The 15,962-nt window shown below is 35.7% G+C and overlaps 1 protein-coding gene across 1 annotated transcript in view; it reads right to left on the bottom strand.

Annotated features, from left to right (window-relative positions):
• LOC128025995 (protein eyes shut homolog) overlaps positions 1-15,962 on the bottom strand; it is a 171,545-nt gene that overhangs the window by 92,215 nt on the left and 63,368 nt on the right. Inside the window, exons 21-25 of the mRNA XM_052612653.1 lie at positions 10,897-10,993; positions 9,071-9,178; positions 6,386-6,531; positions 1,865-2,036; positions 904-982 (exon numbers count right to left, since the gene is read on the bottom strand). Coding sequence (XP_052468613.1) covers positions 904-982; positions 1,865-2,036; positions 6,386-6,531; positions 9,071-9,178; positions 10,897-10,993 — 602 coding nt within the window. The remainder of the gene's footprint in view (positions 1-903; positions 983-1,864; positions 2,037-6,385; positions 6,532-9,070; positions 9,179-10,896; positions 10,994-15,962) is intronic.

Below are 15,962 nucleotides of genomic sequence, written 5' to 3'. Positions count from 1 at the left end.
TGGAAATCCTTTCAATAGTGGGTCTAGTGATACTCAGCTCTTACCATTGGAAAGTATGTGTCCAAGCTCTTGTTCACAGACTCACGTTTTGTGCTTGTGTGATGCTGTTGTCTGTCCTAACAGCTTTACATTATAGTTCCCTGTCTCCACAATGAAATATGGCGGTCATGTCTAAGAGACTCATTGTCACTGTTAAACTTTGATTTCATTAGAGCCTGGAGACACTTTAGACAGACACGGCCTTCTCTATCTGACATAATGCATATTCATTTTGCCAGCATATTCATTCAGAAATGAATGCACAGTGTTTTCTGGTCTCAAAACAGTTTGTATTTCAGTGTACCTGCATTCTGTTTATTGGATTTCATATGCTAAATAACTTTCAGTTGAAATTATTCAACTAGATTTACATTTCCTAAAGGAAATAACAGTGCTGGCAAGGCAGGCAGAGTGTAGTGTGTAAGCTTTTAGGTTTTGTCATTGTTATGACACTCATGTTTTTGTCAACTGTGTAGGAGAATCTACATACGAGACACTGACTTTGCTCTTTTTTTTGCTATCTTTTATTTAACTATAGCTGCCTTACGCTGCAATCAAAATTCACTATGGAATTTCATGCAAGAAGGCCAATGGGAATTCAATTGGCATCATCACGTTGGCTACATAATGGACCCTTTTCTCAGTTTAAGGGTTCTCAGAAATGTAAGTCATCATAGATGAGTAAACATCTGTAGTGGTGAATGGAAACTACAACAAATATCTATATTTGTTTGGTGTTACCATTTGCTCCAATAGCAAAAAAAACCCAAACAAACAAAAAACCTTCCCACGCTTCCCAAGCTCTGATAACTTACTGTACTAGATGCACTGAGAACCTGAGAAGCTCAAAAAGATCATGCTTACATTAATGTTGATCTCACATCTGTGACCAGTCCATCCAACCTCACACTGACAGCTGTATGCATCGGTTTCATCCAGGCAACTGCAATGACAAAAGAGAATGTTTATGTGCCCTGACGTGCAAATTCTGCATTCATTATTTATGATTTATGAGAGATGATTTTACATGTTGATAAAGCAACAACCTCAACCACAATTACCTGCACAGTGAGATCTGACAGAGGCTTTACAATACAGTATAAAAACACACCCGAACAGCAACACTAATAAAACAACAATCTTGTATAAATGATTTTCATAAGTGAGGGTCTTGTGAATAAAATATAGTCAGTTCATATTATAAATGTTAGAAAGTCGTGTCGTACGTGCCACTGCAATTCTCACACTCATGCTGTCTTGATAAAGTCACATTGATGGTTAATTAATGTGCAAGTGCAACATTTACTAGATTGTGATTAAATAGCTAATTTCCAGGTTTAACTGCTAATGTTGGGTTACAACATTATCTCTCTTTCTCTCTCTCTCTCTCTATCTCTCTCTGGGAAGTAGAGTCCTTTTATATTCCTTATTATTACCATGACAACATGCAGTCTACAAAATTAAAAAATAACAAAGCTAAGATGTTTCCCAAGTACGGTTCCTGAGGGAAAAATCTGTCCTACCCAAACTGTTACTATTTAAGGCATTAGCACTTTGTTTAAAATCAAATTATTACTGTAACTTGGTTAGAAGCTCAAAATGCAAGAAACAGCTGGTAACGTCTAATTATGTTGTGTTTACTGAGTACCAGACTGCCAAACAGCTAATTGAGAGTGAGTTGGCAAGAAGGATTGCGAGTACATTACGTTCTTTAAAAGACTCACAGGTACCGTCTCTTTCAGAATGGATGTGATGGCCATTTACAAAGCTCTCAATCACAGAGCTTGAAAACACACATCGTTACAGCTCAGCAAGGTTAATGTACCTCCCATGAACACAGGGGTTGGACGAGCACTCATCAATGTTTCTCTCACAGTGATAGCCCATGAATCCTCTGGAGCACACACACTGGTAACCATCAAGACCATCGATGCACATCCCGTTGTTTCGGCATGGATTAGATTTGCACTCATCAATGTTCAGCTCACACCATTTACCTTTGGGGAGAACAAAATCAATGCCATATGAATACATTACATTGAGTATTTAGAAGTTCTTGGAAATCAAGGTGATGGATATATTATACGCCTGATATCAAGGTGAAAAAATGCATAAAGGTCCTCGCATTCAAGGACCTTGACATTGGTGGTATTGTGTTCCACTAGTCTAACTTTAGAAAACATAAAAAAATGTGTATAAGCTTAAAAAAAAAAAAAGTGTATAAACAAAATTAATTTTTGTATTTTAGAAAAATAAAAACATATTTGATTTGTTTCAAATGGTTCCAAACAATCTATGAGCTATTTTCCATGTTTTCGGAAGTCATAGTTTTGTGCAAAAAATACCAATTTAAAATTTTATTTAATTTTTATTGTGTCATTTTGATTTGTCTAAAATAGTACTACAAATGGAAGTGTTCAATGGGAGTGTTTTATCACTAATACTAGTCATTTCAGGCAATTTGCAGGATATTTCTGATTTGTGTATTTATTAATGTGTAGTTATACTTTTGTATATAAGTGGGTATGAGTGCATTATTCTCTGCCCTGGATTTATGACCAAGTTGAATGACGTAAAAATCCACTACAAAAAGGTTCAGTAACAAACACCCTAATAGGTCATAATTTACCTGGGGAAAAAAAGCTGTAAATTCAATAAGCTAAGAAGAGCCAGTAAAATCCAGAGGCAAGTAAGACTCCGTAGACACCCAGGGACAGGTTGACAAATGACAGAGATAAAAACGAGAGCCAAAGAGCTGCGATACTAAAGAGCAGACAGCCATTATTCTTCCTCTCTGTAACTACACAAACAAATGGAACCATTTCCAAAAGCCCAGAGACATCTAAATAAAGAGCAAAAGCGATCTTTTAACATTATGAGTCAAATGCTGATATTACAGGAATGTAAACTTAATTCACACTTGACTACACAAATAATTCAGTCACTTCGGACTTCAGGTCATGCACTGATAATAAATTAAAACTTTATTTCAATTACTCACTGCTCAATACACAGCCAGCGAGAATCTGGTGTATCCCTCTAAAGAAGTTTTCAACCTTTCTAAATAAAAGGAACTGAAACCTAACAACGAGGCAGATCATTAACATCTAATTAAAGTGTTTTTTTCCATTTGCTCATTCATGGACCGCTGTTAATTCCCTTCATATTGACCTCCTGGTTAATCTGTAATGAAATTATTTCCCGGCGGATAGTCATCCGCAAACACAACAAAGTGTCAGCGTATCGACTGGGCATGAATTAACTGTAAAAATCTTATTAACCCCAAACACGGTTTTTGATATTCAATCACCACATGCTGTGTGTAGTCAGCCATCAATCAAGTACTTTGTATCTCGCTGCTCGACACTATCTGGACTGTAGATTGTAAAGAAGTGCACATCTGCCTCGCTTCATAGACAATACATTTACACTGTCAGCGCTCCTAATGAGATTATACAAAACCCTCTTAATCGGCATTTCCTTGTCTGATTTGACAAATAATGCGCCGTCCTATCAGACTTTGTAGAATATGAGAAGCCAAGCAGGAGAGAGATTATAAAGCTTTTGGGTTAATCCTAATGTTGGCTCTCTTAAGGGTGCTCACTGTACTCATCTGAGAGGAGAGAGAAAAACCATATAATCTTCTCTTCCACTCCTCAATTACTCCTCTCTGCAGGAACTTCTTAATTCCACAGCGAGTTATCATGTTTTTTATCCAAGAGACCAAAAAAAAAAAAAAAAAAGAGAACTAGAGCAATGTAAAGAAAGCCAGAGAAGAAAAAATATAAGAGAGAAATAAACACTACGCACAAGATAAAACAAGAGAAAAGGAGTTTGAAATCTCTAGTCAATATTTCATGACTGCTTAATATCTCCCTTGATCTTTAAAATTTCTAAAATACTTGTTTTACCATTTAAAAAAATACATCTTTCATTTAATGGGTCAAATAAAGAAATCATAAAATGTTCTCAACATTTAGAAATTAAACAAAACATTGAATAACTTTTTACATATTATATTTATACATGCAGTAAAATTATATTTTATAATTTAGTCATTAATAATAACATTAAAAACAAACAATAACATAATTAAATAACAATTTGAGGTGTTATTCAATTTCTTTATTTATTGAAAGATATTTTGACAGCTTTATTCAATGACAAATGTATTATAATATTCCAATCACTGTCCTCTATAAGCTGTTACTAATAGATCAAAGTAGGCTAGCTGAAAGGTCTCTGATCCCCAATTTATTTAAGTGTATTTGGTGGGCACATATTTAAAAGAAATGTCATAATGAATATTTTTCATAATTTGATTATTTATTTGATTAAAGTGGTACAAACGAACAGTTATCATGCAGGTTTCCTAGCTTTAGATGCTACATTATCAAATAATATAACAGACAAGACATTGTATCAACTTTCTCTGCCTTTTTTCATGCAAAGCCGCTGATCTCAATAAAGGAGATGCTTACTAGATCCAAGCAAAATCACAAATAAAGTAATAAAGAGGCACATTATATGGTGAGCATGAGCATCACACCATTTCAATTTAAAAGTCATTTTGCTGCGGATCAGCCACAGAGACACGTCGGATGGCAGGCTGCTGCATATTGCCATTTGTATCTTTGATTCCGCCTTCTCGAGAAGTTGTGATGCCGTTACATGTCTTATTAGGGCAAATATTTGCTCTGAGCCCCAGTTGGTTGAACCAATCCAGAATATATCCTCCAGCCTGAGATCTCAGGGGACGCGTCCGATTCCTCAGATGAGCTCGGAGCTGAGAGGAAAGTAATGACTGGTGCAAGGCAGAGTGGGGCCTGATAATAAAAGAGGTTTCTGTGGGAATTAGGGCCTGTGTGTCAGGCTGAGCTCTCCCAGGAGTTTCCATGCCTCTGAGATTTCTTTCTTTCCCCTCAGCAGGATGAGGATAAATTGATAATACAGTACAAAAGACAAATGAAATTAATCTTCAAGCCGGCCGATGGCGATTGAGATTACACCTATTTTTAAAACAACATTGATAAGTGGGCTAGCAGAGTAATGGCCTTGGTATTCGTACAATGTAGGTGTTTGTACATACACTGGGGTTCTAGAACATATGCGTTTCGATCCAATAGATACTGACATGTCTAAATGTATTGACAGGTCTAAAGTGTACTGTATGTACAATATGTACAAAGGTGCAAATGTTTAATATTTTCCGAAAGGTTGATTTGATTTATAAAAAATAATACAATTTAAAGAGCAATGTAATACTTCATCAAGGCTGCATTCATTTGATTAAAAATATAGTAAAAATAGGAATAGTTTGAAATATTATTACAAATTGTTTTTTTATTTTATTTTATTTAAATGCACTTTAAAATATGATTTATTTCTGCAATGGTAAAGCTGAATTTTCAGCATCGTTATTCCCATTTCAGTGTCACTTGATCCTTCAGAAATTATTCTAATATGCTTAATTGGTCCCTTAATGCATTCTTGCTAAATATACAAGTGTTAATTACCTAAAAAAAAAGGTTTTAAATTAAAATGAATGGCCTAACATCTAAATTAAATTATTTTAATCAAGAAAAAAGTAACTTTATTAATGCCAAAATTGTATTTAAAATCACTGAATCAAACTAAATACATTAGGTTACACAAACAAATATACATTTAAGGGACAGAGCAGGAAGAAATAGCTCCTTAAGGTAACAATTTCAGTTTACCACTTTTCACAGTAGAGAGTGCAACCTTTACATTTTTAATCCCTTCTGGATTTCATTCATAAGTAAATCTGTTTTTTTTTATCTTTATCCTTTTTGATCTTTAACCTTTTTAATCTTCCATAATTTACTACTAATAAACAACAGCCAGGATATAGGTTTGTTTCTGAGTACTAAACTTACTCAGCTGTCATGTTCAGTTCAGACCAGTTTTCAGAAGATTCGTAAAGATTGTATGTTTTTAAGTGTTTACATTTTAGATGCTTTCAATATGTTGACATTGTACAATTCAGTGCTTATCCAAACATAACATTAATAAATGTCCACGGATGAGGATGAGATCACCCCAGGGAAAAAGGAAAATAGCGAATGAAAAAAAGGACTGGAGAGCTGAATAAAATGCAGAGGATGAGGGGGATGTGTTTAGTTAACTCAAGGTGAATCGGTGTGTGTGTGTAGATATTGGCGAGAGAGTGGGATCTAATTAAAGTGGTAAATGTGCTGAGCTATTTGTGTGTTCTTTCCACTGAGAATCTGTCAGGCTGGGGGAACGCAGCTCATGTAGACACGATAAGCCCTGGTTTCTCTCATTGATTTTGTGTCTGGGGCTCTGGCCGAGGGGGACGTACCTGAGAAGCCACTATGGCAGACACATATGAATCCCCCAGGTTTGTTGATGCACATAGAGTCATGGAGGCAGGGGGAATCTTCACATTCGTTTATGTCCAGGTTGCAAAGCGTTCCAAAATATCCGGGGACACAGCTACACTGGAAACTGGAAATGCACAAAAATAACATTATTAGCCAAATCTTCCTTTTAAAATCCTTTGCTGTGACACAGATGTCTGCCAAACAAAATGGTGCAATATCTGCATGGAGTGTTTTTAGGAAAACTGACAGACAGGGAAAGGTCTGATTGACAGCAAAAGATCTAAAGTGTGTCTGGTAATCATGACTTTGGCTTCTGCTATAATCGGACAAAATAACTGACTAGCTGACTGTGTTTCAGATATGCTGTCACCTGTCTAATCAGTGAGGACTTGGCCAGTTTAGTGGCTTTGTATCATATATTCACACTTTAATAGGGCATTTGGTTTCCTGCTGTTTTTACTGGCTTTTTTTGTTCACTTGAGTGCTCTGCTGGGCTTAGTACATTAAGCATATAAAATGATTTTTCCTCAATCTTTAGAAATAAAAGTGTTTGATAACTTTAAGATCTCCATTTACTGAACCCTGCTGGCCCTTTTCTATCAACAATGGCTGGAATTTACTTCGGTAAATAATGATATATACATTATATATAAACAACACCATTTTTTTTAACGATTCATTTACATTTATATATTTAGTGGACACTTTTCTCCAAAGCGACTTACAATTGAGGAATACAAGTGATTCAACAAGTGCTCGTATTACAGTACAAAGTTTCAGACATTGTTCAGATTAGTACAAGTACTAGACAGTTGAATTAAGAAAAGAGAAAGCAAAGTTTTCAGCTGTCATCATTCAGCATTCCGGATAGGGCTGGGAAGATCATTCCACCAGCCAGGAACGGTGAATGAAAATATTCTGGAAAGTGATTTTGTGCCTCTCTGAGGTGGTATCACGAGGCATCACTCAATTGTAGATTTCACGCTTCTGGAGGGGATGAAGATTCATAAGAGTGAGAGGAAGCAGGGTGCTGAGATTGTGATTGTTCTATATGTAAGCATCAATGTCTTGAACTTGATGCGAGCCGAAACCCGTAGCCAGTAATAAAGAGATCTGTGATGTGGGCCGTTTTGGGCTTGTTGTAGATCAGTCAAGCTGCTGCATTCTGAATCAAAATAATGATGCAAAATCATGTCACAAAAATGTTTAGCCTTTTGAGTGTTCTTTCAAAATATAGGACAGCAATACCTATATAAGATCTGACAGCACACTGCAACCCAAGTATAGAAAAACACTGTTAACGGCTGTTTACATGAAACACGTGCTGGGTCTATATCAGGGATTCCCAAACTTTTCCCTAAAAATATTTATGTTTTATGCATGAACAATAATAAAAAAAAATCTTTCTAGTAAGTGTTTTAGTTTAGTTTTATTATAAAGTTATACTTTTTTTTTGTTTTATACAATTATTTACTGTATCAACTCCTGCAGTTCCTTGGGGGGACCTTAGGGGTTTGCAAAACCCTGATTTATATAAACATGAGCTAGATTGATATCTTTGGCCATTATAGCAAATTTGTTCTCATTCCATACAATGAAATCAATGTTTTTTTAGACACCATGACAGGTTAAATCCAGGTTATGATACAGAACCAGAAAGAATGTGAAAAATGAGCATGGGAAACAATTAGCATTTTGGGTGAAATTAAACAGAGGGGGAAAAAGATGAATGGCAATATCCAATAAAAAATCCTGCCGTAGAGCAATATAACTATTTCACATTTTAAAGAGCCCTTGGGTACAAATTGGGCACAAGTAAGACATTTACTTCAATATAATTAAATATTAGCTATGTACAATTTATGTTGCTTGCAAAAATATTCTGTAGGAATACATTATTATTTTAAATGTTTATCAATGTTTTTTTTTTGCAACAAGATGATGTAGTTACGATATCTACCAGCAGGGGCATTCTGGACCATGCAAACCAGCCAAACGTTGACCTCCTTGACTCTGAACACCATCCTGCATGCTGTAGCCTACGAAGGATCTCAAAGCAAACATCTGTAAACTACATACAGACACACCGGATTCTGACAGGTCAAGGTAAAAGAGCTCCGCTGAGAACGATCTCCTCTAAAGCAAGCCCTGCCACTTCAAAAGTGCACTTGTTTGGAAGAGAGTAAGTTGTGAGCCAACGGAAACACCTGAAGTGAAATCCATCGCTGAGAGTAGATGATCACAGGGGAGCCCGTACATGATAGGAGACAAAGTGGAGACAAACCATTTAGGACTCAAATTGGCCTCGGGATTCCTCTGCCCATATGTCGGAATGAACCAAAAGCGGCCCTGGGGCGCCCATTAAAGTACAACGAGGAGAAGATCTAGTAGAGGAAAGCCAATATAGAGGTGTGATGCGAACCTGCTGACCTATTCACACTTGTGTTTAGTCCAGCAGCTTATATATGTCAAGGATGAAAAAGGACCTTCATTATTAGCTGAAGCACTTTAGACAATAATACCAGCATCTCTCAAATGTGTCTCATTTCTAGACCATCTAGTAAAAACAAACAATTCAGACAGGGCTCCTATATCATAATCAGTTTAAGGGGGTTTTGGTACAGAGTGGAAAAAGTGCAATGTGGTGTTGCCATGGTACTTACCCGTTCACAAGGTCTTTGCAAACACCTCCGTTCTGGCAGGGGTTGGATGCACACTCATTGATGTCTTTCTCACAGTGTTGGCCCGAGAAACCTGGCTTGCAGAAGCAGCTGCACAGAGATGACAAAAGGAGGATTGGTTTACAGTTGTGAAAAAAAAAAAAAAAAAAAAAAACTTTTTCTGGAGTTACGTGACCAAAATGTTTTATATTTTATATTGCAAGACCTACCAGACATGACGATAATAAACTATTTAAATCGTTGTTCATATAATAATAATAAAAACGTAAAATTCAACCATACATTCAGTTTATTTCAATAAAAGAAACGTTTTATTATTTCTGGTTTTGAAAAGTTTGATATTTTAGCCAATATATTAAGACATAGACCACTGTTTAGAAGTTTGGGGTCCGTAATTTAAATATATTTTAAATAAGTATTTATGTTTATCAAGGCTGACCTCATCAGTCAGTAAAAGTGGCAATATTCTGAAAAATGATTGCAATTTTTATTAAAATATTACAATAATAGTTTTCTAGCTTAATATAATTTCAAAATGTAATTTATTCTTGTGATGGTAAAGCTGAATTTTAAGAAGCCCTTACTCCAGCCTTCAGTGTCTTATGATCATTCTGAAATCATTATATTATTTGGTGCTTAAGACACATTTTTTATTATTATTCGCGCTAAACACAGTTCATAAAACAGTTAATATTTTTGTGGAAATTGTTATAACTCTTTTCAGGATTCTTTAAAGAATAGAAAGGTAAAATGAACAGCATTTATTTGAAATAGAAATCTTCTGTAACATTATAAATGTTTTTTACTGTCACATTTGATCAACATAAGGCATGCTAGCTGAAAAAGAATAGTAATTTAATAAACATATATAATAAACATAAATAAATAAATGGCTGTCATCTCTAGTGTGTTAAAACAACACCTGAGCTCCCAACTAACTAGAAGTGGAAAAAATAGACATGTGGCATACAAGCCAAAAATGGACCTTTCTGATAAATATACACAGTACTATGTCTGGAAATTAGAAAACTTCGACTGCTATACACAAAGTAAATGGGCTGCTTTAGGTAGAACAACAATTGAACTGCAAAAACAGAAGTCGAGTCAGAATTTGACCTCAAGTCAAATAAATGTGGAGCCAGCTGAAATGAGAAATATTATAAAATATTCTTTACATATTCTTTACATACTTTTTAAAGAATTTAAAATGTAAATAGTTTTTATTTAGTATTACTGTATGCATTTGTTATGAATAAATTAACACATATTTATACATATTTAGTAATAAATAATAACATAATTATTGACAATAATAATGAATTATGATTAAAAAAATCTTTCTTTTTTTGAGCAAGATTATACTGTATTTTATGAGCAATTCTTGAAGAAATATATTCAGGTCAGATATTTCAACAATTGTTTCTCACTGTATGTTGATATTTTCTTGTGAGGTCTTAAAGGGATAGTACACCCAACAATAACAATTCTGTCACTATGTTGTTTAGACTGTTTGCACATTCTGTTGGATTTATATGGTGTTGTTTGTTCTTATTAGAACTAGACAGATGTGATCACTGTGAACCATCATTTCATGGAGGAAAAAAGTTACGTAAAGGCTTATCTTGTGTTCTAAGCAATAAGTACTGTAACTCCATACAGGTTTAAAACTACATTGGAGGTGACTTATTAATGACAGGATTTTCATTTCTGGGTGAACTGTTCCATCAACACAAAACAGTACTACATATCTGCTGAAAGACAAACAAACACAATGGAGAATGAAAATTAGAAATAAAAGGCAAGAAGACCTGTATCTGTTGACCCCATCCACACAATGGCCTTGGTTCTGACAAGGTCTTGAGACACAGTCATCGCTATCAATTTCACAGCGAGTTCCCTCAAACCCTGCAAGACAGATGAGACGGTCATGGATCAGTAAGTCTCACTGCTCCCTGAAAGCGTTAGGATCAATGATAACAAAGGCCCTTGGTGAATGGCATCTTAATGGAACTGTGCACCTCCCTATAGCTCATCTCATCTGCCAGGCCTCGCGCTCCTAGCGTCTCCTCCGAGGGCTCTAGCGGCTCTAATAATACCTCAGTGCCTCCACAGATTAGGCTGAGGACTCATGGTGGAAGTGTGGAGAGGATCTCGTTAGGATGGGGGAGACAGAAGGAGGTGAAGTTCAGGGGCCTCTTTCCTCGTGTTCATTATAAGGATGAAGGGAAGGAAGGGGTGTAATCAGCTCAGGGCTCTTGTTGGGGAAAAGGTCCTGGGAGACGTGAATATTCAGCTTTTTGTAGGAGCGCTGCCACTGTAAGCTCATCCTCTGTTCAGCAAGATGCGTTATCCCTGAAAAATGCTTTAGAGTCAACATAAAATCAAAATTGACCTTTTTACTTTAATATTCTACCTCTGAAACAACTTTCCTTTTCAGGTTATGTCACTTACAGTAGACCATACAACCTATTGGATGTTATATCAGAAATATTTTAAGATTAAAGCAATACTTTAGAAATATGGTGATTTGGAGCTTAAGAATCATTTCTTATCATTATCAATTTTGAAAACAGTGAGCTGCTTAATATTTTCATGAAATGTGCAATATTTTCTCCCCCCAGGATTCTTTGACTAGAATAGAATATAGAAAAAACTTTTTTTTAATCTTGCAACATTATAAACAGATTTATTGTCACTTTTGAAACAGTTTATAATATATTTTCTGAATAAAACTATTAATTTCTTGTAAAAATATATACTAACTTAACACACACACACACATACATATATACATATGCATATATATATATATATATATATATATATATATATATATATATATATATATATATATATATACATATATATATACATATATATATATATATATATATATATATATATATATATATATATATATATATATATATATATATATATATATATATATATATATATATATATATATATATATATATAATTGAAATTATACTATAGCCACTATTTTGGTAATTCTTGCATTAGATTTTTTATTTTCCCCAGAGTTTCCATTTGTTGATTTTCCAGAGTTGGCTGATTTGAACGGGCATAAACCCCAAATTTCATTTCACATATCATCCTTCCATTCTAGCAAACACAATTGAGAACTGGGTCTCTGCCATTATGGATGCACAGTACAGTACAATATCTGCTGGATTATATACAGCTGGCACAGGCCCATGATGAACTGTCAATCATAATGTCTCCATAAGGAAAATTTGGAGTGTCAACATTAATGCATCTGCAGTAAGAACACACAGTGAGAGTGGAGTTTCTTCACTGTCAAAACATAGCGCAAGATACCTGTGGCTTGCACAAATGTTCCATCATTCTTTCCCAGCATCCTCTGCGCACCCCACAAAGCCGTGCAGGTAATCCTTGGGACAACTCATCCTTCCAAAGTAAATATGAGACTAGTTTGAAATTTAGCCATATCAACACAGCCATGTGTCTTGGTGTTTGAAGTTCACTGTTAGTCTTGAGACATTGAGAAACAAGTAAGTCTGAAAACAAATAAAGTCTGCATTACAAGAGTGTACACGATTATACAATAAAAATCAAATATAGTTGGTCCCACATTGTCATATCTATATCAAAATTTTATCTATAACAAAAATTTAACATGACCAAGAAAGTGACATGACATTCAGCCAAGTATGACAACCCATACTCAGAATTTGTGCTCTGCATTTGTAACGGAGGCCAGCGAGTAGTGCTGTGCAGGTAAACCTCACTCCCCGATCTCAAGAGACGCACTAGCGACAGACGCTAGTGGCTGTAGCCATTTAGCCTCCTTGATAGTTCGTCCGCCTCCCATGCCGGAAGACCTGGGTTCGAGCCCCGCTCGGAGCGAGTGCGAGGAGTGTCAGAGAGGACCCGGGTGAGAGGGGTTGCATTGGTGCCGTGACCCAGATGGGAGTGAGGTTTAGGGGGGTGAGTGTAACGGGTGAGAGGGGTTACACATTTAACCAATCCAAAGTGCACACACACAGAGCAGTAAATACACACAAACTGTGAACAGCCATTTATGCTGCGGCGCCCGGGGAGCAGTTTGGGATTGCCTTGCTCAAGGACACCTCAGTCATGGTATTGCCGGCCTGAGATTCAAACCCACAATCCTAGGGTTAGGAGTCAAACTCTCTAACCACTAGGCAACGACTTCCCCATTTAAAAAAAAAGACTGATTCTTCCATTTAGGTTTTTTTTTTTTTTGAGAAAGCATTTGAACTATTGCTTGGGCACTTAAAAAAAATACTGTGCTATAAGAAATACCCCCTTGGTCTTCTCTTTTCTGTGTATTTGAATTAGTCAAAATTGCCAGTTCTACTGTTTAATACAAAATAATAATCTAGATTACAGTAATGAAACTGTAAAATTATGGTACACTGTTGGAAACCCTACTGCCAGTATATTACTGTTAATTTACAAAAAAAGCTGTAATTCAGAAAACTGTAAAATTACAGTTCACTGCTGGAAACTCTGCTGTCAGTATATTACCGTTCATTTACAGGACAATTTTTTACAGTACATAAATTCCCCAAGAATTGTTGGCCAATGTTGTACTATGCACAAAAAAGCACTTTCTTTAAATTTTAAACCAGAGTCTTTAACTAGCTTGATGAATTTATCAAGGTGAACAACAGTCATTCCTATTATTAACAATCTTTATAAATAACTAAGATTTATGAAAGCAGTCTTAAAGCAACAGCATACTGGTAATTAGCCTTGGCCCATGATCATCAATCTGAAAGACATGAGCAAAATAGGGCCAAAGCTAAATATTTATAATAACCGGTGAGCGTACACGAAGCAGGATGCACAAAGTGAGAGATTCCAGCTCAAAGGCTAATTGTGATGAAACGCACACACAAATTATTTATCTAAATATAATTAAAGGACAAATGTGTTTGACTTAAAGAAACTCTAGTTAACCTTCTGCATTGTTCACAGTTCTGAAGTACATAGGCTCTTCCTGGCCTGGGAAAGCTTTGACAAGTTAGACAGTTCTTAGGTGCCATTATATTTTTCCCTTCGCCTATTATTTCAAACTATTATTAATTGCGCATTCAAGACTGGACTTATTCAGTAGCTCTGTTCTAAAACATAGTAAGCTTCCTCACTTCTAGGGCACCATACTAACTGAAATAGAACCTCATAAGTGACAGATTTGGAACATTTTTCAATTAACTCTCTCTGTGTTGCACAAATAGCACTAAAGAAGAAAACACTCTCAAGACTCAACTCACAATTGATTTTAATATACTGTAGGGATCCACAGTATTATCTGAACATTATCAGAATCAGCTGATAAAGGCTTAAAATGTCAACTCGATATGAAATACTGTCGATATACCTAACCATTAATGGGCTCAAAAACTTTAGCCTATAGGCCTGTTTGTAATAAAATTGGAACTTATTTAAAAATCTGTGTTTTTAGAACACTGTCATGGGTGAGACACTGAAAAATAAGGACATGAGCGCAATGGTCAGATCCTAGCTCATTTACAAAAAATAAAATAAAATAAAATAAAGTAGCACAGTAAAGTGTGTGAACGACCCTTTATGAACTTTTAAGTGGTAAAGAAGCTACAAACTACCCAAGTTGTTGTACTTCTTATAATTATTTTTTCTTCTGAGAATGTAGTTTCACATTGGCATATTGATAATCAAATATGCATAAATTATACAGTACAAACATATATTATGCATCCCCCCTTTTTTTTCCGAGACAATTTATCCGTCCTATAAAACATACATATAACGGCTATAAGAAGGTGTCTTAGAAGACAACATAATTAATGTGCCAAACTTTTTGACCAGTATTCACATTGACGTGATGCCATTAAATGTTGCCTAAGTAGGTGCAGGCTCACAGAATAAGGTGATTCATTCAGTGCCATTTCTTAGATCTAGCTTTCTCAATAATGGATGCCAAATTCCCAGACCTTTTGCAGTGTTGTCCTACATGTAGCATATGCTCACTTAACATGCATGATTCATAACAGCCATATATACTGCAGGAAGAAACCTATTAGGTAAATTCACTCGTACAAATATCCAATTCTTACAGATATCCACCTTCCCGGGCTGCAGATTCTTTAGAAACCCCAGCTTTCAGCTATTTTAATGTTTATTAAGCATAAAGCTATCGTTTCATAAAGCTTTAATGTAATGCACCAGTGAAAGGCAGAGAGTGTCATGGCTGCATCAAGGTCAATAAGATGAGACCATCCTGAATGACTTCAGTGCTTGTACTGTTAGAGTCATTTCTGCACTGAATGTCATTGTTTTGTATACACTGTCTGTTATTCACATTTCCTGTCTCTTTGTGTGTCTGAGGTTGTTCAGGAGAGCTGATCAATTCATTGCTGCCATACAATTATGAAGAATGAAGTCATAACCTCTATTTCATTCTTCAAAGAATTTCATTTCGCCACATTGATGTTGATAACAGGGACCACTTCTTATTGAAATTAACTTGTCACACAAAGAGAAAAATAACAAAAGGATGTACTTGCGGCCACACATGTACAGCCACCCATACTTTTCGCAATGCATTGCACTATAGGCAGAGATACAATCATGCAGTAGAAAAGATAAGGCCAACTGCAGAGGGAAGCCATTTACTGACTGGTTAGAATGGGATACAATCTCAAACAAATGTAGACAGGGGTCGAAAACTGTATAGGGAGGGATAAAATGAGAAGAGGGAAGAAAAAAAACACACCAGAAAATAAAAAGCTTTTGTTCTGATCGTGGGAATTTGCCCAAAAGCTGAACCACCAACTGCAAACTGAATTGATGCACAGAGAAGGAACGATTGCCATGCGGTATA

Source organism: Carassius gibelio, chromosome A13, assembly GCF_023724105.1.
Source record: "Carassius gibelio isolate Cgi1373 ecotype wild population from Czech Republic chromosome A13, carGib1.2-hapl.c, whole genome shotgun sequence".
Lineage (NCBI taxonomy): Eukaryota > Metazoa > Chordata > Actinopteri > Cypriniformes > Cyprinidae > Carassius > Carassius gibelio.
Note: the sequence above shows the minus strand (reverse complement) of the source record. Positions and strands in the feature narration are given on the sequence as shown.